Below are 25,322 nucleotides of genomic sequence, written 5' to 3'. Positions count from 1 at the left end.
CCATAAGTGGTGACTCTGTGTGTGCGTGTGTGTGTGTGTGTGTGTGTGTGTGTGTGTGTGTGTAGAGAGAGGGAGGCGGGGGAGGATGCTCCCATGTCTCTCTGTTTTTCTTCCTGGCCGGCCGCAGCAGGGCCGGGGTGATTGAGGGCCTGGAGCACGTCCACCTCCTCACCCACGCTGAAGGCATTGCCGTTGATGGCATGTGGCCCATATGCAGATCGCGCTCGGCTCGGTGCTGACCTCAGCCGGTTTGCGGCACCTCAGCGTATTTCTGGGTTGCAAATGAGAGTTTCTTAGTGCCAGACTTACTTGGGCTGTCACATCAGGTGATGAATTCTCTGCATCAAATGAGTGCTTCTAAGGTAAGCTCAGAGGAGGAGCGGGAAAAAGAGGAGGATGGGACCAGTGCTTCTCAGCTCAGCAGCCGCTTCTCTGGGGTCCCAGCAGTACTGGCTCCACAAAAGTGGGGGAGAGGCAGGTGGCCTCTGAGTTCTGACTCAGGGATGGCATCAGAGGAAAGGAAAATCAGGGCCTCAACAGCAGTTCTGTGCTCTTGTGAATGTGTGGGTCTGCCACCCACCATTGCTCCCTCCCCTTCTCCGTCACTAGCTTCCTCTGTCTCCTTTGACAGGAGTGCTTTGCCTAATGGATATATTAGATGGCGCTCTGGCAAAACTTGGTGTCTATCAAATTAGGTGCCAGATTCATTAGGATAGGGTAGTCATTTTTGTTCCTAAAATGATTTGTTCCCAAATACCTTGAATTTGTGTTTTGAAAGCCCAGATTTTCTTAACTAGAAAATTTGCTGAAAGTTTGTCCTAATTTGATATTCCATTAGCCTCCTCTCCCATGAGGTTCCAGGTTGAGCCTGCTGCTGACTTAGGCTTCCCCAGGTGGAATTAAATGTTACATCAAGTCTTGCTGCCCATGTCACAGGCTACAGAATTAACCTGAAGAACTGGGAGTAAATGTGAACTCTCTCCCATTAGAGGTTTTGGGATAAAAAGGGCATATTTGTCTTTGCGGATTCCTGTCCCTGTCACCCAAGAGGGTGGTTTCTGACATCAGCATTTTACAAAGTGAGTGTATCCATTTAAAGGCTAGTTTGCATCAGAGAGTGATGCAGAAGAAATTTAGGTGCAGAAGAAAAATTAAAGCGAAAGTCTTATTTTCCCACCCCTATCCACCTCATGTTCGTTAATGAGACCATCTTCCAATTTCACTGTGCCCAGAGATAAATAAACTCACAAAGGCGGGTTTCCTACTTAATATTCACCCGCAGTGGAGGAAGAGGGAAGGAATTGCTCCCCGGGGTTAACTTGGCAGTAAGCGAGGTCAGCTGTTTCCCAAGACGGTGCAGCCTCTGAACGTCTTACATTAAAGCCGGAATGATACAGCTGAGGCAGCCAAAGTGATTTATGGAAAACCCAGTTAGGGTAGGTTTGCTCGCAGTTTCTGATCTCGTGGAGGTTTTAACAGCAGTAGCAGATGATATACCATGGTAGAAAGCATCTTCAGAGACAAGCATCCTTTAGCATTTCCCTGTGGGAGACTCGTTCGTTTTAAAAAGTACTTTCATTCATCTAACTTGAAACTCATAGGCTACAGTGTCCTGAATTTGGCAAGAAGTTGAGGATCACGGCTGATATCCTGGGGTAGGGTGACCTGGGACTCCAAGTCCCCTATTCCATTAAATCCCTGAGTCCAGGGCACACTGGAGCTGTTGATCACCCGATCTGAGGTGTGTGTGTGTACATATGTGTCTATATCTGTGTGTCTGTGAATGGAGGGAGAGTGAAAAAATGACATTTAAAGAGACTCATTTTGTTTCTTTATTTTTAATATGGTTTTTTAAGATCTTATATATTTTTCTTTACCAGACCAACTCTCATAATTAAAATGCTAGCTTTGATATCAGCCTGAACTACTTCCTGTCTGCACCATCTGTGAGTTTTCTGTCCCCTCTGGCATCCTGCGCACTGGTCTGAGAAAACATAACTTTTGAAGAAAAGAGATCAAATGTCTGCTCTTTGAGTTATTTCAGCTCAGAGATGACTCAAAAAGGAGTCTCCTAGGACCTCCTGGTCCATACACTGTGCTGTGCTAGTTCCCTCCTAATGAAACACCGCAGAGTTCATTTTCTTTACTAATGGCTTCATTTGGGACACCACTTACTGTTATTTCAAGGAATTATAGTATGACTCAGTAATAGTCGTGGTGGTGATTTGTGAGCAGTGTGATGACATGCCTTTGTGCCACATGCTAGATCATGGATATTAGCTGATGTAGAGAGCTCCCTCCCCGGCTTGTCTCATGCCAGGTGGAGTCTAAAATACATGATTATCTTCTTTTACAAGCACCTAACTCTCTGCCTTATGATGATGTACTTATGGAGCCCCTGGCATGTTTCCTAAAATTCCATGCTACTCAACAAACACAGATACACGCACACACTTCCATCTATTTAACTAGTTAATTAATTTATCTGTCTATCTGGTAAATATACTATAAAATTGTTAGGGCACATGTCAAAATGCTGAGAGTAATTTTCTCTGGATTATGGCCATGGTACACTTTGGTTTTTTTTTTTTTTTTTTACAATTCTCCTATCCTATTTTCAAATATTATATTGCATGTACAATTATTGTATTTGCAAACATTATATAAGCATATTTTACTTTTATCATTCAAAAGGATAAATGATGCTAAAGGATTTTCTTCAGGGAAAAATAAACATAAACATTCAGCCAGAAATGGTACCAAAAGAAAACGTGTATTCTTGGTTGAGAGGGGATGCTAAGATATTGTTGCTGCTGTGACCAACCTGAATGAGGAAATCAAACTAACTCGGTCCTTGATTCTGATCATACTGATCAGATTCTGAGTCTTGGGCCCCCAAAGATAGCAAAGCCTCCTGTTCTAAGAGAAAGAATCCTCATTGTTCTCTTTCTGATCTCTCTTTCACAAACAGCAGGGGAAATGTCCTCCAACAGAGAGGGGCAGTGGGCGGAGCTGCCTGGCTTGGAGATGGAGATTTGAACTTGAGAGCAGTTGCTGATTGATCCAAGACTGAGGGAATGTGTTCTTGGCATCGCCCAGGACCTTCTGCCCCCTTGGTGTCCAGATCTGCTCTTATAGTGAGGTGTGGGGGAAAAATTGTGCCCTCGTGCTGAAGTAACTGGTGGGAACTGCTTTGATTTAAAAGCCTTGGTTTTCCTGGGAAAATTGGAGCATGATTTGAGTGAACTAATAATAGCAGGAGCCAAATAGATGGCAAGGGCAGAGAAAAAGGAGTCTGATTCAAAGGTTAGGAAGCCTGTGTCCTATCTCAGTTGTAATCCGGAAGCTTGATTTCCACTTACACCTGTGCTTTTTTATGAATGAAATGTGAATGGATGTTTGCCGGCATCTACTAAGTGCCAGCCATGCTCCTAAGTACTGTGGATTGTGCTAGAGTAGAAACCATGGTCTGTCCCAAAAGGCAATAATTAACACCTGCCCCAGGTGCCCCTGAGGGAATAAAAGGAGAAGAAGGTACAATAAAAATAATTTACCAGGACTGCCTAAAACCTGGTCTGTTCAGTGTTAACATTTCCAGTGTTGAGGGTCTGTTAACTCCAAAGAAACACAGTGATTGGGGAAAAGAGGCCTTTTAGCACACTTGTAGTTCAATGCTTTAAAATAATAAACAGTCATGAATCAACCACTAAAGCAAATCATTCTTCAGCTATTTAATGGTGGGATTTTTTTTAAAGGAGTGGTCATTAAAACAAATCCTTTTAGAACACTATTATTGTTTTACTGCATCTGGATTTAGAGTCTCAGAAGGATGATCTAGAAGTGTAGATCAAAGTTGTAGCTTCCTGTCTCACCACCTTTTAGATATAGTCACACAGACCAGTCCTCATGGTGTTGGCACCATTGTTTTACCTGTTGGATTCGTCGCATCACCCTCTGTACTTTTCAAGGCTTCCCTCAGAGAGCTCATCCTCCGTGAAGCCTTTGCTGATGCTCCATCAAGAGGAGATGTTGCACTCATTTGAGTCTTCATAACAGCTAGGGGTACCATGTATTAGGTTCTGCTTGAAACCCTAGTTCATTCATCTGCTTGTCATACCCATCCTTGAGGACATAAACTGTATCTCAATGCATCATTATATACCCTTGAGCATCTAAGACAGAACCTTGCATAGAACAGGTGCCTGGGCTCCCATCATACATACCACGTCCAAAGCTGGAAAGAACCTGAAAAAGCATTTTAAGCTACCCTTTCAATTTTTCTAAAGGGGTACCCGAGGCCAAACAGGGGAGAGTGCTTTGCCAGAGCCAGTAGCTAATCATTGCCAGGCAGAACTAGAACCCGGTCCCTTGGCCAGCAGGGTGGCCGCCATCGTCCTGGGGCACACAGAATTTCCTTCTGACGGCTTGGACTGAATCACAAAGCCTGTGAGAAGTGGAGGGCCAATACTGTGTCCAGAGGCTCGCTGGGAGGACCCAGACTCATCTGAGGGTGGGGTTGGGGGGCGGATGTTATTGGCCACAGTCACAGCCACCCACTGGCTGTGTCCCCACGCGCCAGGCCCTGTCCTTGGCCCTTTGCCTCAGTTGTCTTATTGTCATTGTCTGCGCAGAACAGCCACCCAATCTCAGAGGACTGACTTCTCTCCCTTTTTCCCTTCTAGGCTAATGGAGGTTGGCAGGATGCTACTACCCCTTCATCAGTGACCTCCCCTACAGAAGGCCCTGGCAGTGTTCACTCTGATACCTCCAACTGATCTCCCAGCAGTCGCATCCCGGCTGACCCTGCGCTCCAGTCGAGGCAGGGCCAGGAGGGAGGGTTTCTCAACGCTGAAGCGGTCAGACTGGAGGTCGAAGCAATCAGCAAACACAATAAGAGTCTCCTTCTCTTCTCCTCTTTGGGATGCTATTTCAGCCAATCTGGACACTTCTTTATACTCTCTTCCCTTTTTTTTTTTTTTTTTTCTGGGTAGAAGCCACCCTTCCCTGCCTCCAGCTGTCAGCCTGGTGTCGGTCATCTTCCCCACCCCTTTCCCTCTGTCCTAGACTCCCTGGGTCCCTGCCCTCTCTTACATCCCTGAAGGATATTTTCAACAATTATAGGAATTTAAAGAGGAAAACACAAAGAACATAATAAAAGCATTTGTATATTTTCATGCTGGTGGTTTGAGGAGCCAGACATCCCCCCCTTGACCCCTCGCTCCCTCTGCTAATGGGCAGTCCTTCTCTGCTTCTCTCGTTTACTCTACCTCTTGGCAGGAATATGCCACATTGCCCTGCTCATTCCAGGCCGCCCTGCCTCCTCTTGCTCTTCCTTCCCTGAGGACAATACTGCTTAGGACACAATTCCTCCTCTTCCTTCTCCCCCAGGTATGCACTGGGCGCTGTCATTGCTGGGCTTCTGAAAGTGCCAGTGTCTGGTTTTACCCCCACCAGGGTGATTCCCAGGCAGGAAGTCAGGCAGCAAAACAGGGCTTGAGGAACAAGAAGGGCAGGATTCTTAGAGGCTTTTGCATCTTTCCAATGACAGCTCTTGGTCTCAAGAGGCACAGTCTTTGGAGACCGTGCTGTAAGTAATGTTTAGAACCTATTGCCAGACCAGGTCTGAGTTAGGCATGGTGGTGAATGCATCCCTAAGGAGTGGAAGGCTCTTATCCTGCAACCCTTCACCTTATCCCACCTCTCCCCCGCCCCTCACACACAGGTATACAAACATGTAGACACGTGCACAGACACACATTCACTTGCCCCAAATCAGTCACACGCCACATATGAATACCTACATTAGTAACCATAGCATCATACCTTGTGAGCGCAAGAGAGCAAAACAACCACGCTGAGTGAAGGTCACGACATAGAGAAGCAGTCTGTGCCTGGGGCTTCCAGGCCCCCAGCACGCACACGGCAGGATCACACACACAGGACTTGGACGTGATGAAGGTTAGGTTTCCTGAACTGTTGGTGTTCCCACCAACTCTGGGGCTCTTGGGGAGCCACACACAGTACTTAAGTGCCTACAATGGATTTGGTTCTGGTTCGTTTTTGTGTTTCTGTTAGGGACAGTGCATGAATTATCCAAAGTGTCATATGGCACCACATTCTTGTCCTGGAGGAGAAAGTTGTTTAAGAACATGGCTGAGACAAACTTTGTGTTTACTTACTCGGAAGACCTGAGAGTGATGGGGAACAGGGAGGTCATGCTTTCAGTTAAATCATTTGTGATTTTTATTCCCTGGGAATATCTAAGAGTAAAGAGTATGTACTATAATGCTCTTTTCTGATGTTACCAGAACTCACAGTCTTCATAGCCAACTGTGCCAGAAGAAAAGATGGCAGCTCTGTCACTTGATTAAATGGGAAGTGTTCAGATCTCTTGGTGCCTCATTTTCTTCATCTGTAAAATGGGGGTTATGCCTGGCTCACCAAGAGACTGAAAAAATTGATTTCATTCATACCCAGTACGTAATTGTGACGTCAGGGAAAGTAGCTTCCCTAAGATAAACTGGCCCATGCCGTGTAGGGACAATACCTGGTTTTCCTGTTCTGAGTTTTGATTAGCAGTAATGCCTGAGGTCATCACCATGAGGACAAAGAGAAGAGTCAGTGTTGTTGTTTCTGCTTGTTTGTTTTGGCCTGGCTGGTTTCTTAGAATAGAGAGAAGTTTCTAAATTGAACACATGTGATCGGGTCCTCTTAGCTTGTACTAGAATCCAGCATGTGGCCTCATAAGCACCTGCCTGTGGGAGAGGTATAAGGCCCTGAGGGGTGAGGACGACCAGCTAACAAGGTCATGGATATTCTGCACGGCACCACAGTGATGATTAGAAAATGCTCCTGTGTGTGGGTGTTGGGAGGTGGGGGAAAGCAACCAGAAGGTATGTGTATTTGAAGGAAATGCAAAAAGTAAATATTTGGCAAGATGGCGTCATACCTGGATGGCTAAAGAGGAGTAGGAAGACTGTGTCTACAAACCTGTGCCATAATCAGAACAGAGCTTGATAAAGAGGCTTCCGGAAGGCACCGTCTTGTGACCATCCTACAGTGATTAGAACCAGGGAAGAACTTGGTCTGAGTGGCAGGGATCTGTTGAAACTACCCACACGGGGATATGGTAGGATTGTATCCCGTTGACCTGGGGCAGAGTAGCAAAGAGACACAGAGGGTTCTCTCGGAAACAGGACGAATGACTCCAGATTTGGTTTGAATGACCACCGTTGTAAGCTGATGAGAGACCAGAGCATGCTACCTTTGCACAGGCGGTTTCTCTGCCTGCGGTGGTGTGCGCTGCTGCTCACCTCTCACTGCATCCTCCCCACCCTGCACGTCACACGGGGCTCCTCCCTCCCCTCCTCCCCCCATCACGTCGGACTTGGCCGCCACCAGCTCTCTGTACTAAGCGAAGCAGGAGAGCGCGGACAGCGGAAGGGTGGGTCTGGAAAGAGCGTGCCTCTGGGAATACAGTCCCCTGGGGATTCTCATTAGGTCGGTCGTACAGATACCAAAACGTGCCCCAAGATTCCTTCATTTTCTGATGGAAGTGGGAGTACTCCATTTTCCCCGCAGCCAACTTCCCCCGAGAACTAAAACTAGCCCTGAGGTTTGCCCACCTGTGACTTCATCACATCCTCCTTTTCATACCTAACTCCTCCTCCTGGTGTGGAATTGACTCCTGTGCAGTAGTTTTGCCAACTTCTTTACTTTTTTTTTTTTTTTGCTGTGGTAGTGTTTTTTTATTTTCCGGTTGCCTTTTCTCACGTATCTTTCCCTGCCCCCCTTTCCTTCTGAGTTTTATTTTTCTGCCCAGAAAAACCTGACTTCGATACCAAAAAAAGATGAAACTACAGAAACTCAAATTTAAAAAAAAAAAAAAACTTAAAAAAAAAAACAAAAAAATACTCGACGATTCTTTCAGCTTTATTAACATTTTCCATTGTTTCTTGCGACTTGTGTCTCGTTCTTTGTAGTATTGATGATGAACATTTGATAATGAATGTTCTTGTATATTCAGATAAAGAAAAAAAAAAAAACCAAAAAAGCGGTCTGAATTTAATAGTGTTTATAATAAAAATTTTAAAAATGACCCTCTTAGCACGCAAAACAGGATGGGGAATTTCCCCTCTTCTTTCTGTGACAATACACATCATTCCTGCATTAGTTTTTAACACCCAACTACCTACATTCACCATTTCCCCCATTTTTCTTTTATTTTCTTGCATTTGTGAATTAGTTCAAGAATGCTAGAAAAGTGTCGAGTTGTGCACATCCATTTCCTGTTTCACAATGTTTAAAAGTGACAGTAATTCATTTTGTAAACTAAAAAAAAAAGTTTGGAATAGTGAGCATAATAGGTACAGCCTAACATGTTATTATGTTTATTAACTTTGAGACCCAGAAATAAATTCTTTACTTTTCTTTATCCTGCTCTTTAAAATATAAAAAAAAAAAAAAACACTGTGTTATTTTTGGTTTGTTTATGGGAGGGTGCTTTTTTAATTGTCAGGCTTATGATCTTGGTGTTTTTATTTCTTCAATATGTATCCGAGGTGATGTGAAAAGATGACATTTGTAGAATAGGCTGTTTCCATGTACTTCTGTCTGCTTCGGAATTCAGCTGACTTCAAGGACAAGCCCCACAATGACGTCACATGACTCACCTGTGTTTCTGGGGTGTGTGCCATTCCAAAGTCTCTGGAAAAAAAACAAATGCAGGGACTTGAAGTTCCTTTTTTCAACCTTTAACACTTCAAAGAATTGGTCCCGGGTAACTTTTTATGGGAGAAGTTTTTGCCTTGGTTGATTGTGAATGTCACATTAAAATGCTTTCTTTTCTTTCTTCCTGATTGATAACAACCTTCCAGGAAGCCTTCCCAACTAGAGAGGGTTTTTTTCTTCCAGAGGAATTTCACAGGAGATTCTGGTGGGATGTGTACCACTGGCTGAGTGGACTAGACCCAGGAAGCCGTCCTGAGGGCCATTCAGCCTGGAGATGTTTTCAGCCGGACTCAGTGCTGAGCGGTTTTGCTGGTCTCATGGGCAGTGCGCCTCTTGCTAACCTCTGATTCAGGCAGCTGCTTAAAGCAGATTGTCAAACTGGCTTGACTCGGAATGTTTTTGTAAAGTTAGGGGAGAAAAGAAAGCAATGTTATCTGGAGAGAGTTAATTTAACTGGTTTTCATTCCACAAATGGTCAAGCATTCAGAAAGCAGCCAGAACCTAAAGCAAGAAAAGTGAGCAACACTTTAGGAAGTGTCTCGACCCTAATGCATGCACCCTTGTTTTTAAGTCATAACATAACAATGACGACGAGCTTTTCACATCACCTTTATGGTTTCAATCCCTAGCTCAAAGCTTTCTGGACTCTTATTTTTTTTGTAAACATTTTTTTCTTTTGTTAAAATTAATAAAACATTCAATGTTTTCCCCCCTTTTCTCTCTTATTCCTTTCTTTCCTTTGGCGTTTTCAATTATTTTGAAGTGTTTTCCTTTGGTTGCTGGTTTTATTCTCCCACTCCTCCTCCCCTGTTCTTATTATTCAGAGTATAAACCTGCAAAGCTCTGCTCTGTTTTGGTTTTGAAAATTTAAGCTTTTCTGCTTTTGCGAGAGCACAGGCTTCTGTCCCTTTTGATTCCAACTGAAATTTTGTGTTCTCTAATGATACTAACACAGTGTAGGTTTTACAGTCTCCTAATTTGTACTGGTAATGCATATTCCAAATAAATAGTTTCTTTTGTTGCAAAAAAAAAAAAGTATACTTGTATTTGGTGTAAATTTATTTTCTTACCTGCCGATAACTTGTCTTTCCCCAAACTAGGATTTAGGTTAATGTGGATTATAATTTAAACTGTGGCCCTCATCATTTTAAAGTCTACATTTGCAGTGGGACAAATTGAGTTACTTACCTCACCCACAAAGGAAGGAAGGAAGAGGGAAAGAAGAAAAGAAAGAAGGATTTTTACCTGCAAATATTAGCTGTGCTGCAGGAAGGCAGAGCACCCAATTTTGTCTACTTGACTGTGATCGGCTCCCATCAGCCAAATACCAGTTAAAATATTAGGGTGATGTTCGGTAATAAGTTACAAGTTTCTGAGTCACAGCCATTTTCCACTGGCTCTTCCTTTCCTTCTCTTTGTCTGCTTTGATCTGGTCTTAAGGAAAATTGTGGTACCAGAAAGATGCTGCAGAGGAAGGAATGAATCTAAGTTAGAAGAACCACCCAGTTCTAGGCTCTCAGAAGTATGACAGACGCTACTCCACTGGGTGAACACACCTACCATGTGTTATGTCTGCCATTCCCTGTGATCATCTCTTGCAGTGGTTTGTCTACACTCACAGTGAGCCCCTGACCTTTGGGGTTGTGGTGTGTTACAGAGTTTAATGTCTCAGGGTGTTCTGGCTGGATCACCACTTCAGCCTTCAACACCTAAGTCTGCTTCCAGGCCCTTGACACCATTTTTTGTGCAGAGAGTACAATGCAGCTTCTTGTCTGCCATTCCTCATATTGTTCCTCTAGGGGCATCGCATACATCATTTTCTCATTCTTACGCCTTAAGCTTCAGGAGGCTCTGCCCAAAGCCCCAGAGAGGCAGGTCTATATTGAAAATAGCAATCACTCACCCTTTCGTCCCTATCATGATTCTAATCAATAGAAAATAGATGAAAAGAATGGACCATCATGGGGGGGTCAAATCATCATTTTTCTTAACAGATAAGCTAAGGGCCCAATGGCCTCAAAAATATAAAGCTGTCTTGCCAAGGTTGATTTGGAGAGCGTGTTCAGTAGTCAAAATGGAGACCTCATGTCTCCTCTGCAAATCTAAACATGGGGGCACATTTATGGAAGTTTGGGTATACAAGGTGGTGTTAGACCACTTTGTCTTTTAGTTGCCTGGAGAATTGCGAACCTCACCCACCCACCTAGTTTATTACTTGAGAGTGGTACTAAACTGTCGTAACAGACCAAGACTCAAGTGCCTCAAATTCAGTACAGGTCTGTTTCTCACTAATAATGGTAATAGCCTCCAACAAGCATTCCTTGTCAGGATGCCTTGTCTTCATGCAGTGATTCAGGGACCCAGTTCCTTCAGCCTGCAGGAATTTGTGGTCCTCCACATCTGACCTGTAGGAGGGAAAGAGCGTGTAGAAGGGTCACCACTTCTTGAAAGCCTTAATTAACCAAGAGCTCCCTTCCATTCGTATTCCTAAATGCAAGAGTTGAGGGGTGGGCAGAAGGATGGAAAAGTGGTCCCTGTCTAGGCAGCCACTTCCTGGCAGTAATAGCACACAATAAATAACTCCTCGAGTAGTTGGCCGTCTCTATCACACCTAGTGCTGAAAGGATTCGTGAGAGCAAAAGGCAAGTCCACAGAGCTGTTTCATTGCCCTGGACAGACACTGAAAACATTTTCAGTGACATCCCAGGGTTGGCTCTGTTACTCTTCAGTAGAGAAGATCCAGAAGGGGTATAACAACAGGGGCCAGAACTGAGCCGCCCGATATACCTCCTCAACAATCTCCAAATCTGGTTGTTGCCTAAACTCCTGACTTCAGTACTCAGTCCACGGTCATCATGAAGGGAGAGCTGTGTTCCCCAAGGCAGCCTGCCTGGCCCTTGGGGAAGCCTCGCCCATGTTTATTGCTCTCTAGAAGGGTCAGATCTAGTGGCCAGCAGTTACTTCAAATGAAGTCTAAAGCATTAAAATCACAAAATCTGATATGCTCAGCACTCCACACCCTCACCACCCACATAAATTTCTACCTGCTTCTCCTTGTAAACTTCCGTGACCTCCCCCACTTGAACAAGAAAGCAGAACACCAATTTCCCACCCCTCTTTGTTACCCAAAATATGGCCTCCTTTCTAGAGATATTCAGTGTGAAGGATGGCACAAGAGTTGCGCCTTAGGAAGTCACTGGGTGAGGCAAGGAAGGTGCCTTACCTACATCTTGGTACCAGAGGCCTGGAGAGAGGGAGAGAGGCTGTGCTCCTCCCACACCTTGCAGAGAAGTTCCAACAGTGACCAGATAAAGAGAGCGGCAGATTTACTGTCTGAGCCAATCGAACACAGTGAGACACAATCTATGACTTCTAGCCTGAGGTATACTTCCCAGACCACTCTGGGCAGTGTGAGGGTGGGTAGGCAAGAGGACTTGTAAGGGGCCCTGTGCTTGGGAGAAACTTTAACCTTGTTTATTCTCCTGTGTGTGTGTTAATCTCGTGTCTGACTCTCCATGATCCCACGGACTGTAACTCGCCAGGTTCCTCTGTCCATGTAATTCTCTAGGCCACAACACTGGAGTGGGTTGCCATTTCCTCCTCCAGGGATGTCCCCAACCCAGGGATCGAACTTGGGTCTCCCGCATTGCAGGCAGATTCTTTACCAGCTGAGCCACCAGGGAAGCCCATATTCTCATGGGACCCAAGCAAAAAACAGCATATCTCATGCTTCTGGATTCCTCTGGATAAATCATAAGGTCCATTCATTATGTCCAGGTGACACCCCAAGCCCCAATTCCCTCTCTCTCATGAAAACCAACCACACCGTCCAGTGAAACTCACCAGTATTGACAATGAGCACCTCTGAACAGCATAAAAGGCACCAAGTGCTACAATGCATTTTTGGTGGCTCCGACGGTAAAGAATTTGCCTGTTCTGGATCTGTCCAAGGCTTCCATTGTTCAGACAGGTCCTGCTCACCTTTAATCCCGTTGAGGAGTCCAACTCCACAAGAGGTATCTTTCCATCACCCACTGAGGTATTGTTTTCCCAATAGGTGTGTTCCTGCCCTTCCCAGCCGTCTCCTGGGCTGCAGTTTCAGAACACAAGACATGTCTGCATCCTTATGCACACTAACTACTGTGCTGGAATTCAGTAATAATTCTTGCAGTATTTTACCAGGATCTTCTTGATTTTTCCCTTTTAAATGTGTCCACATTTTCTTGTATCACCTAGTGAAACCTACAAAGTCACCCACTGGAACACCTCCAGTTGCTTTCATTACCTACCCCCTACCGCAGCTTCCCGTGGGTCTCTCTTAGAGGCTTTGGTGTGAGGGATACATGTAGTTTGCTCACTGAGGTCTTAAAAGCCAGACCACATGAACTTGGATCTCAGCTCTGCTACTGTCAGGCTCTTTCTGACACTAGATGAGTGGCTTGAATTTCATATCAACCAATTCTCAAGCATTCCAGTGGATGTCCTACAGTTCTATTCAGCTCTGACACTAACTGCCGAGGGTTGGTGTCAACCCCCGCAGGCTTCCGGGCCCAGTCCCGCAAGCCTGCCCTCACTCCAGAGGCCCGCAGCAAGCACCAGGCCACCCGCACTTCTGATCGGCCAGTTATAAATCAGGCCACCCCACAACCCCCTGTCAGCTTTGGTCATTTGCTAGAGTGACTCACAGAACTCAGGAAGCCACTGAGTTTATATTGACTGGTCTATTATAAAGGGTACAGATGACCATCAAGATGAAGAGGTACATAAGAGAAGGTCTGAAAGGGACCTGAGTGCAGGATCCTCTGACTCCATGGAGTTGGGGTGTCCCACCCTCCCAGCATGTGTATGGCTTCAGAGGTGTTTGTGGTGATATCAATGCATGGTTTAAATTGATTACATTATTGGCTATTGATGATTTTCTCAATCTCTAGCCCTTCTTCCTACATGGTGATTGGGATTTGGAGCTGAAAGCTTCAATTTTCTGATCAAGGCTTAGTCTTTCTCTGACCAGTTCCCATCCTGGAGATATCAAGGAGCCCACAAACTCAGCACACTCCTATCACTTGGGAAATATGAGGGTTTTAGGAGCTCTGTTTCAGGAACCAGGGATAAATACCAATTTAACATCAATTTTAAAAAGCTGAAAACAACTTAGAATAATACCTGATACATATAAGTGCTAGAAGCATGTTTGTTATTAGTATTATTTATACTTCTGATTATCTGGGTTCATCAGTATCCCTGAACTAGTAACAGTCAGGATGTCCTCTTTTTCCCTAGTTCCATTGTAAAGAGCTATCACCTATGGGCATATTTTCTCTTTTCTTTCTTTCTTTTTTTTAATATCAGTCTAGCCTGGCTACTAAGATCTTGTCCTTCTTGAGGAAATTCCTGTTATTTCTCTGGCTCAATTAATGTGTCTTCCATCATTTCTCACTCACGTTTGCACTATTCTATCTTAAGAAAATGTAGGACTTTTTTTAAACAAGTTGATGTTTAGAAGTAGATAAGCAGAGTTGGTCTTGGACAGAACTGTGAGGTCATTAAAGTTTGTCTCCCACATGCCAACTTCTCTGATCCTTTTCCAGGGTGAGAGAATGTGATGTGCTCTTACATCTTACTTGAATGGCTTCAGCATGCAACCTCTTTCCTCAAAGGATTCCCTGCCCTCCAAATGCTTTGGGATTTTTTTTGCAAGTCCTCCAGGCCGAACTTACCTACATGGAAGGCTGAAGGGTTTCTACTTTCTTACAAGTAGCAGTAGTTAAATGAGAATCAAGACTTTTACAGCAGGATGACTGCAATTAACAAGGCTGTATATTTGAAAGTTGCTAAACGAGTAGATCCTGAAAGTTCTCTTCATGAGGAGTGTACCCTTCCCCCCCCCCTTAGGTCTATGAGATGATGGATGTTAACTAAAATTATTGTGGGAATCATTTCACAATATACTCGTGTCAAGTCATCATGTGGTATACCTTCAACTTATCTCAACAAAACTGAAAAAAAGAATTTTTATTTATGGTCAAAGAGATGCCGAGTTGCTCTCTAAATGCAGGGCTCTGGGAAACTGTCCTAGAGAATACAGCAGACCTCCCTACTCTTACCTCAAATTGAAAATAAAGCCTTTTTCTGCAGGTCTGGTCTGAATCACCCACCAAGCATGTCTAAGAAGACAAACCAGAGTGCAGACCCTTGGAGAGCTCTGACTTCCTCATGTCCACATGGCCTGGAAGTTCAAACAGGGCCCTCTGCCCCTGTAGCCAGATAACAAAAGACTGTGACCTCATCCATCACATTAACCACTTGTCTTCTGCACCCAAGTTTATACCAGTTAGTTCACTGCATCTTGACCTTCAATGACATAGTGACAGTGGAAGATTTAGTCACTGAATTGTGTCTGTCTCTTTTGCAGCCCCATGGACTATAGCCCACCAGGCTCCTCTGTCCATGGAATTCTCCAGGCAAGAATCCTGGAGTGGGTAGTCACTCCCTTCTCTAGGGATCTTCCCAACACAGAGAGCAAACCCACAATGACATAAACCCAGCTCTTTTACTTCTGGGTCTTCAGTCTTACCTCTCTGCACATTACTGCTTTGTCAGTACAATTTCCTCCTTGGGATTTTCCCTGCATGGCCCATAGCTCCTTTGTGGCAACAGCAAATCTCTGCTGAGGACTCTGCAAGTGCCCTGGGCTCCTCTCCTGAGGCATCCCAGACAGTTGCCAGACAGGCCACAGGCTGTGTGACCACCCTTACATTTCTTCAGGAAGCAAGCATGCCCTTGACCACCTCCTGTGTGCTGACAGTGGCTCTGAACTTCAGAAGGATCTTAATGTCCAGTGGGACTACCACTGGAAAGACTTTTTCAATAAGACAAAGTGTTAAACAAAAAACGACACAAATCTCTAAGCCCTCGCTCATAAATAACAGCTGTACTCATCAATTAACAAGCTTGGGCAAGATTTTAAAACTGTGATGTCCATGAACAAAGCTCACATCCAGGAGGAAATGGGATTAGACTGGGCTGATGGAGCCAATGTGGATTAGAATGAAAGCATTCTTGCTACTGGATGATTTGAAGCGACTAAACCCATCAAGGGATAGAACGACAGGAAGCCCAAGAAGCTGCCGAGGAAATGTATGACCGACCCCATTATTTTAAATCATCTAACTTCAAGGAGAGGTGGAAGGATGCTAGGCAGGCATCTCTAACGCCCAGAAGCAATGATAATGTTGAGTTAAAGCCTTCCCAAGCTTGGAATATAGTTACTCTCCCTTCCGCGAGTCATACAGGGATTAAGCTCCATCCAGTTCAACCAATACCTTTTGGCATCTGTGTGCTAGGAATACGTCAGTGAAGCAGATCACTCGGATCAGTTAGTAATTGCTTTCTTGAAACATCTGTATATAAATTTAGGTTGCTCTGTAGAGATAAAGAAACAATATTAAAATGATAGAAAATATAATTCTGAGAGTCTTTCATTAATCTAGCCTCCTTCTTCCTGTAAGCTCAAATAAGAACAGCTGGCTATAGACAATGGTCTTCTTGTAGCACCCCTCCCCAAATTCCAAGCTTCTTCCTTTCTTTTAACCTTTTTGCAAATTTCACTCATGATGTGATTATATCAACCACCTAAAATGATGGCCCTACCATATTTACAGGCCCACTTGGTCTTTTTTTTTTTTTTTTAATGTGGATCATTGGGTTTTTTGGTCATGAGACACATGGGATCTTAGCTCCTTGACCAGGGATCAAACCCATACCCCTTCATTGGAAGAAGGTAAAGTCTTAAACACAAGGCCACTAGAAAAAGTCCCCACATACTTGTTCTTTAAGCAGAGGTCCATTTCCTCTAGGAAGCCTTTCTCCTTCCTGGAGTTATCTGTTCCTCCAAAAATCCTCCAGTGTGTGTGTCTTTGGCCCTGCCTTGAAATGTTATTAAATATCTTATTTCCCACATACATTAGTAGAGCTCAAGGGGCCAGGTGTCCCCCACACAGAGAAGAAAGCACCGTCCTATACATCTAACAGGTGCTCAGACAAAGGGAGAGAGGAAGGGAGGGAGAAAGAGCTGAGGGAAGGAGGGGGAAAAGAAGGGGGAGAAGAAGAAAGGACAGAGAAAACTGAGGGTAGAGAGAAGGGGTAGGAAGAGATAAAGAGGAGGGTGCAGAAAGAAAATGGGCAGAAAGGAGAGGGGAATGGGACCCAGAAAGGAAACGAGAGATTGAAGAAGAAATAGTAAAGGACAGCAGGAGTGGAGGGGAGAAAAAGAGAGGAAGCGAGCAAGGCCAAGTGAGACACTGGAGGGAAGTCACCCCGCCCCCATCCCACCTCAAAGTAAGATCCCAGGCACTTGGGTAGTAAGAGGTCAGAAAAGAGGGTGTGGAGACTTCCCTGGCCCTCCAGTGGTTAGGACTCCACCCTTCCATTGCAGGGGACATAGGTTCAATCCCTGGTCAGGGAACTAAGATCCTGCAAAGTGCTGGCCTGACCAAAAAAAGGGAGGGAGTGGTGAAGAGAGATAAGGTCTTGAAGCATGCAGCAAGGATAAAGACAAATACCCATGGCATGACCTCACAGATTTGGTTAAGAGCAGCTCTGCCAACTTCACTCTAAACACGAAGCCTGTCTAATTATTTTTGGATGTTTTCAAATATCTTATGATTATACAGTGGTGGTGACAATAGATTCAAGGGATTAGATCTGGTAGACAGACTGCCTGAAGAACTATGGACAGAGGTTTGTAACACTGTAAAGGAGGTGGTGGCCAAACCATCCCCAAGAAAAAGATGCAACAAGGCAAAGTGGTTGTCTGAGGAGGCCTTACAAATAGCCAAGAAAAGAAGAGAAGTGAAAGGCAAAGGAGAAAGGGAAAGACAGACCCAACTGAATGCAGAGTTCCAGAGAATAGCAAAGAGAGATAAGAAAGCCTTCTTAAGTGAACAATGCAAAGAAATAGAAAAAATAGAATAGGAAAGAACAAAGCTAGTGGAGGTTATAGAATTGCAGCTAAGTTATTTAAAATCCTAAAAGATGCTGCTGCACTCAATATGTCAGCAAATTTGAAAAACTCAGCAGTGGCCACAGGAATGGAAAAGGTCAGTTTTCATCCCAATCCCAAAGAAGAGCAATGCCAAAGAATGTTCAAACTACCATACAATTGCACTCATTTCACATGCTAGCAAGGTAATGCTCAAAGTCCTTCAAGCTAGGCTTCAACAGTACGTGAACCAAAAACTTCCAGATATACAAGCTGGGTTTTGAAGAGGCAGGGGAACCAGAGATGAAATTGCCAATATTCAATGGATCATAGATAAAGCAAAGGAATTCCAGAAAAGCATCTACTTCTGCTTCATTGACTACGCTGAAGACTTTAACTGTGTGGATCACAACAAACTGTGGAAAATTCTTAAAGAGGTAGTAATTCCAGACAACCTCACCTGCCTCTTGACAAATCTGTATGCAGGTTGAGAAGCAACAGTTAAAACAACATGGAACAACAAGCTGATTCAAAATTGGGAAAGGAGTATGTCAATGCTGTATATTGTTGCCTTGCTTATTTAACTTCTATGCAGAGTACATCATGCAAAATACTGGGCTGGATGAATCACAGACTGAAATCAAGATTGCCAGGAGAAATATCAACAACATCAGATACCACTCTGATTGCAGAAAGCAAAGAGGAACTAAAGTGCCTCTTAATGAGGGTGAAAGAGGAGAGTGAAAAACCTGGCTTAAAACTCAACTTTCAAAAAACTATTAAGATCATGGCATCAGGTCCCATCACTTCATGGACAGTAGAAGGGGAAAAAGTGGAAACAGGGACAGATTTTATTTTCTTGACCTCCAAAATCACTGCAGATGATGATTGCAGCCAGGAAATTTAAAAAACACTTTCTTCTTGGAATACAAGCTATGGCAAACGTAGACAGCATAACAAAAAGCAGAGACCTCACTTGGCTAGCAAAAGTCCATATCATCAAAGCTATGGTTTTTCCAGTAGTCATGTACAGATGTGAGAGTTGGATCATAAGGAAGGCTGAGCACCAAAGAATTGATGCTTTCAGATTGTGGTGCTGGAGAAGACTCTTGAGAGTCCCTTTGATATCAAGGAGTCAAACCAGTCAATCCTAAAAGAAATCAACCCTTAATATTCATTGGAAGCACTGATGCTGAAGCTGAAGCTCCAGTACTTTGACCATGTGATGTGAAGAGCTGAGTTACTGGAAAAGACCCCGATGCTGGGAAAGACTGAAAGCAAACGGAGAAGGAAGCAGCAGAGGATGAGATGGTCGGACAGCATCACCCACTCAACTCAACAGACCTGAATTTGAGAACTCTGGAAGATAGTGGAGTACGGAGGAGCCTAGCATGCTATAGTCCATAGGGTCACAAAGAGTCAGACAATTTAGCAACTGAGCAACAACATATTCATTTATCCTTTACTCAGCCAACACTGAACAAACACTCTGCCCTGCCTGCCAGGTTACTAGTCTAGGAATTAGGGATACAACTCTGACCAAATTCCTGTTGTCAGGGAGCTTAGACTCCCGTGGGAGGGGGCAACAGAGACGAGACAAAATAAATAAGATGAATGGTATGCTGTGCTGCACTGGGCTTAGTCGCTCAGTTGTGTCCGACTCTCTGTGACCCTGTGGACTGTAGCCCGCCAGGCTCCTCTGTCCATGGGGATTCTCCAGGCATGAATACTGGAGGAGTTGGCCATGCTCTCCTTCAGGGGATCTGCCCAACCCAGGGATCGAACACAGGTCTCCCACATTGCAGGCAGATTCTTTACTGTCTGAGCCACCAGGTATGTTGATGGTGGTAAGCGCTGGGGGAAAGTAAGAAAGGATGATGGAGGTGCTATTGAGAATCAAGACAGACTGGTCCAGAGGACTGACTAGAGAGATCAGTTTGACCAAACTGCTAAAGGTGGGGAGGGAGGAAACCGCTATGATATCTGAGATGATTCCAGGCAGAAGGCCGTGGGGCAAGAGCACATCAGGTAGGTTTGAGGCATCACAAGTAGCCCAGTGTAGCTGAATCCGAGAGAGCATGAGGAGAAGATTATTGGGTAATGTGGTCAGAAAATGAACAGCGCAAGGGAGAGGCAGAACATACAGAGCCTCTTGGAGGATGTGGTGGGGATTTTGGCTCTTCCCTTGCATAAACCTGGAGGCCGCAGAGGGTTTGGGGTGAGGAGTAACATGATGAGACTTTAAGTTTTAACAGTACGCCACCAGCAGCAGTGTTATAAATAGACAACAGGAAAATAAGACTGGAAATAGTGAAGCCAGTTAGAAAACAATTGGAGTATTTGGGGCAAGAAAGGACAGTGGCAAGGACTCTGAGAAAACCCAGTGTAAATAAAAACCCAGTGCCTTTCCTAGGACCTGCATTTGTACATGCATTTTTTGTCGGAAATGGCTTTCTCCCTGCTAGAGTTTGTGGCTGTTCAGTTGCTAAGTCATGTCCGACCCTATGACCCCACAGACTGCATGCCGGGCTGTCCACTCCACCGTCTCCTGGAGTTGGTTCGAATTCATGCCCGTTGAGTCTGTGATGCCTCCCAACCGTCTCACCCTCTGTCACCCCTTCCCCTCCTTCCCATATTTCAAGGCTTGTGCCCCTGCCACCACCCCGAGTCCCCAGGGGGGACGGCTGTCCCTACAGCACCCTGCCTTGCCTCTCTTGCAGCACTCATCAAGTCGTGTTGCAATGATTGGTTCCTTTGGCCTCCCTTCTCCGGTAAGAGCACGTCCATTTCAATCTGGTCCCCAAGCACTTTTATTCAGGGGCAACAGAAAGGTGAATAAGTTGCTATCCCAATTACAATCTAGTACAGAGGACTGAAGAGCCGTTGCCATGCATACCGTGGAGTTTCGCTCAGAGCGTCAAACAAATAAGGAAACAAAGAAAACTACCAGAAGCCCAGTCACCATGGCTGGTCTCCTAATTGGCGGTGCTGTTTTAGGAGTCTGGCCTGTTGCTCTGACAGCCTCCCCTGGTTATTTCCCCAGTTCTGGTCCAACAAGACACCTGCACATATGTGCTACAGAGCTGAGAGCTAAGGATCTTTCTGTGAGAGAGGGAGACCCTGTGGAAGATTCCAGGCAGTGGCGAGTGCAAGATGATTAAAGGCGGCCATAGATATATTTATTTTGTCCATAGCACTGGTGGTTGATGCAAAGCTCTCTCCCCAGAGCCTCTTGGTGACATTTGTTACTTGGCTTTTCAATCCTTAAACAGAAATGCTGTCCTTTTCACTGAATTGCTCCTCCTTTGCTAATGTTCTGTCTCCCCCAAGTCCCAGGAAGAGCATTTGACATTTGTTATTGGTACAAGAGCATCATTTGCTGAGTGTGAAGACAACAAAAAAGGCTTTTCCCCAAGGAGGGAAATGAATGATTATCTCAGATCTCCTTACCCTTTTTCCTGTCCCTTCAGACACAACAGCAATCCACAGCCATGTTGGGCCCTGGTGGGGAGCGGCCCTAATCAGTTTTTACATTCTAGCTTGGTGGAGATGAGCTGTTATTATAACTGTAAATGTTTCAGTGGAGGGTGAAGGGTGGTGCATCATGGAATCAGGATATGGTGGGGGCGGGAAGCTTCAGTGATGACTACTGCATGTAGGATAATGAGATCCCTAAGGATAAGTCCTGTTCCTCCAATCAATGAATGTTTTCTGAGAACCTACCGTGCACCAGGCATTGTTGTGGATACTGGAGATGACGAACAAAAATGAAAACACCTAGCCTCTACTCTCAGGATGCTTACTGCCTAGAGGAGGTGTTTAGCATCAATTCATTATTCACACAGATAGGTGTACTTCTGCAACTTGATAAGTAATAAGAAAAAAGATACATGATTCTGAGAATTCATAATAAGGAGAATTGAATCAGTCAAGGGGGTCAGCAATGTTTTCTGGAGGCTTCTTGGGCTGCAAACTGGAAAATTAGTTAACTGTAATGATGGATGAGAGGGGGATTCTAGGCAAGGGGAACAGCAGGTATACAAAAGTTGTCTTGGAAGAGGGAACCTGGCAGGTACAGACCAGAAAGAGCAGGAGAAGTTCCCTGAGGAAGACATGGAGCACAACAGGTGGACGTGGGAGGACCATGAGGGGCCTGGCTGTTGTGTTCCCCACCTCCCTGCTCTCTGCTCCAGGGGCCCCCCTAAGGAGGTTCTCGGTAAGGAGCCCAAGCTCTGAAGAGTAATAGCTCATTCCTTCAGCCTTCCAGCACTGACCTATGGAGCAGCATTTTGGCATCTAAAAGTAAGGATAACAGAGGAACAATTCACAGGCTCATCCCTCCTGAGATCACAGGCTGGGAGATGGGTGGAAATAGAAACACGACCCTACATCACAGGACGTGGTCCTGGCGTGTTGTGTCTCAGGGTCGCGGGCTGGCGTTGACTCGAGCAGGTGAGCTGTGGAGGGGCCGGGGGAGGCTGGAAGCAGAGGAGAGACGCTGACACTGGAAACTTGAACACCCACTCTGCCCCCATGGTTAGCACCCCCGTTACTTTCCCATCTCTTTTCTCCCAGCCCCTAGCCCTTCAGTTTCCAGTGCCATTAAGTGTAAATCTTTCTTGGAGGGTTGTTCCTCCTTGTGGTCATACAGTAACAGGCTACTAAACCTGCCTTGGGATGAATTATGAGCTGGTCTCTGGAGCCCCGGTCTCTGTTGCCCACGGAATGAATTGTGGTGCTCCATCCAGGCGGCTGGGCGCTTTATTTATTTATTTGTTTGCTTTAGCATATTTTAATCTGATCATTAAATTGCAATCTGCCACCCATCCCCACCCCCGACTGTCTTCAGACAGGACAGATTTTTCATAGGTAATGATACCTATAAACTTCAGGGGTGGCTGTCACCAGAGCAAACTGGGAAGGGAGTGGGGAGAGGTTGCAGAAACACACGAAACATACCAGCCCCCCACCCCGACTGTGAACTGACCTTGGCTGTTCTGCTCAGCCTGACCTATCCCTGGGGAGCTGGAAGGCCCACATTCTCCCAGGCAGCACCTGTGGCCTTTTCTAGCCCAATAAACAGGTGTCTCTGCACTTTGTCCTCAAATGCACAAGGTCATCCCTGCTCTACATGGTGCCAGGCAGGGAAGGTGTCACCAAACTCGTGTTGATGGTGCTGCACGGGGAGAGCTCTGCTCTGATAAATCAAAGGCAAAACGAATGCCAGGTGGTGCCCAGGCACCCGCGTTCCCGAGGTCACCCATCTGATGGAACACCGCTCTGCACCAGAGGGATTGCGACCTGAAGGCAGCAGGGCCACTATCCTGGAGAGAGTGAGTCGTCATGGTTATAATATTGGCGACACCAACTTGTCTAGCATTTTATAAGGTGTGCTGACCCAAGCCTTTGGAGCCTGTCCTGTGAGCAGGTGTTATGATACCCATTCTGAAATTGAGAGGCAGGAACTGTGGAATGAATTGCCCAAGGTAGTTCTGGCTCCTAGGAGGTTCTCAACAAGTAATTGTTGAGTGAATGACCGAATGGCTTTGTGCTGCCCTAAAGCAATCTCAAAGTCACCTCTCTTGGTTTGCTTCTGGAATCACATCCAGAGGAAGGTCTAGGACTAAGGTCCTAGGAGCCTGCAGTGCCTACCTGAAGCAGATAGGTGAGAAACCACCACAAATGACCCAGAATTAATTCTTCTGCATGCTGGAGGGCTCGATGTTGGAAGGGGTGCTTTGAAGGCGTGGATGTGTGACGGGCAGCTGGAGACAGGGGTCCACCTTACTGTGCTGATGGACCAGGCATAGTTCTAAGGGATACATTCACTTCTTTAATTGTCTCGACAAATCTAGATACGTACTATCATAATATCCATTACAAATGAAGAAACCGAAGCACAGAGACATTGAACAAATTTCCTGGAAGTTTAAAACTACAGAGTGAAGGAGCCAGGTTTAAACTTCAGCAGTCAGGCTTCAGCGTCTGAGCTGTTGAGCACTCTCCCATATCGCATCTTCTTTTTCTCCCGGAACGTGCATGCTCTTGCTCTCCGGATCTCATTTCGGAATGCAGGTACAGGTGGCCTGAAAGAAGTGGTTCTGGCCTAGGTGTGTGACTTGAAGCAGGAACAGAAGGTGGTAGTAGATAACAGCAGATATTTTTCTGGGCTAAAGAACTCACATTTCAAACAAACTCCCTAGTCCGTGGCAAGTCCCTGCACTTTCTATGGTGTTAGGAAATGGACTCAAGGCACAAAGCTACCGTGATTATTTCAAAAAATTGAAAAGTGTAGTCCTATCTAGATGTAAAACTCAGGACTTCTAGTCTATAGTCCAAATACTAACCACAAGATCATGGCCCTTAAAATGAATATATTTTCTTTAATCAAAATTTTAAATGTTGTAAAAGCCAAACAAATGTTTCTATTCATTAGTCTGTAACTAGTTTGACAATAGTGATCAAATTGCATCTCAGGCAAGGAGGTGAATTTCCATAATCTGGGGGAAAAGAGATAACTCAGGTCATCTAATGATACATTAGGAGCTTCATTCTTAAAAATACGCAAGCCTCTTTTCCAGGGTGGGCAGCCATGGAAGAGTCTGTTGGTTCAGTGTCCTTCTATCACCCAGTCCAGTATGCAAGATTCCTTCCTGCTACCCAGCCACGGAGTCTCAGAAAGCAGCAGATGCCAGAACACTCCGTGACAAGACCGGCAGCAACAGACCAAACGTGTCCCACCGTGCCCTGAAGTCGTCTTCAAAAGACTTCCCATATTGATAATCTTAGGTAGATTGTGAGCTACCCACAGAGATGTAACCTCAATCCTGACCTCATTCTACCCAGAACCATGGACGCTAACCCTTACCTGGCTCCACTCGTGACACTCAGAATAACTTTAACCATAGATATTAACTTGTAACTGATAATTATTATCGGTTATAATAGTATAACCTATTATTATTGCCGTTGACTATTTTGTCAATATTATTTGTGCCCTTAAGGTTCTCAAGTTAAACAAGTGACTATGCTTTGAAGAATCATTCCAAAACAAGTCTGAAGAAATTAACTGAATTTTAAAAGAAGTACCTTGGATGGCATCTGAGCTTCAAAAGGCACCAAAGCAATCCCCTTGACCATCTCTCCCCTTTCCAAGCTGGACCCCACCTCCTGCCATCCAGTATGTGGGATCTGGTCTCTGACATGGCGACTCCTGATGGTTTTCAACAAGACAGAAATTTTTATTGAAAATCAGAATTTCTGAGGACTGCTCTAGGGTGACTGGATTAAAGAGAAGGAAGGCAGCACCAGAGAAGCAGTCTAAATGGAGATTAGGAAATTTATGAGACAGCATGAGACAGACAAAGAACACATACTCGGCGCCTGGAAAGCCCTGGGTTTAAAAGCTTTGTTCTGCTGCTTAAGAGCTGGGAGATCATGAGCACGTTATTCAGCCTCTCTGAGCCTCCTGAGCCTCTTCGTCTGTAAAGCAGGGATCTCAGGGTCAGGATTCACGAACACTCTGTTCCAAAGGGCACAGCGCATGCGCGACACACAGCCGTCCTCCCTCCGTCGGGTTGCCAGTGAACTGGCCCAGCATCCCACATTTGAC

The 25,322-nt window shown here is 45.1% G+C and overlaps 1 protein-coding gene across 4 annotated transcripts in view; it reads left to right on the top strand.

The window, feature by feature from the left end:
- Nucleotides 1–25,322, top strand: part of PBX1 (PBX homeobox 1) — a 328,873-nt gene that overhangs the window by 283,764 nt on the left and 19,787 nt on the right. The window contains exon 9 of one of the 4 annotated variants that reach the window (XM_043877020.1): nt 4,683–9,765. The exons of 2 other annotated variants lie outside the window; for them this stretch is intronic. In XM_043877020.1, coding sequence (XP_043732955.1) covers nt 4,683–4,775 — 93 coding nt within the window. In that variant the 3' untranslated portion in view covers nt 4,776–9,765. Of the gene's footprint in view, nt 1–4,682; nt 9,766–25,322 lie in introns of those variants that run through there. One more of the 4 variants, XM_043877022.1, reaches the window with a different exon arrangement.

Source organism: Cervus elaphus, chromosome 20, assembly GCF_910594005.1.
Source record: "Cervus elaphus chromosome 20, mCerEla1.1, whole genome shotgun sequence".
In the NCBI taxonomy this organism is placed as follows: Eukaryota; Metazoa; Chordata; class Mammalia; order Artiodactyla; family Cervidae; genus Cervus; species Cervus elaphus.
Note: the sequence above shows the minus strand (reverse complement) of the source record. Positions and strands in the feature narration are given on the sequence as shown.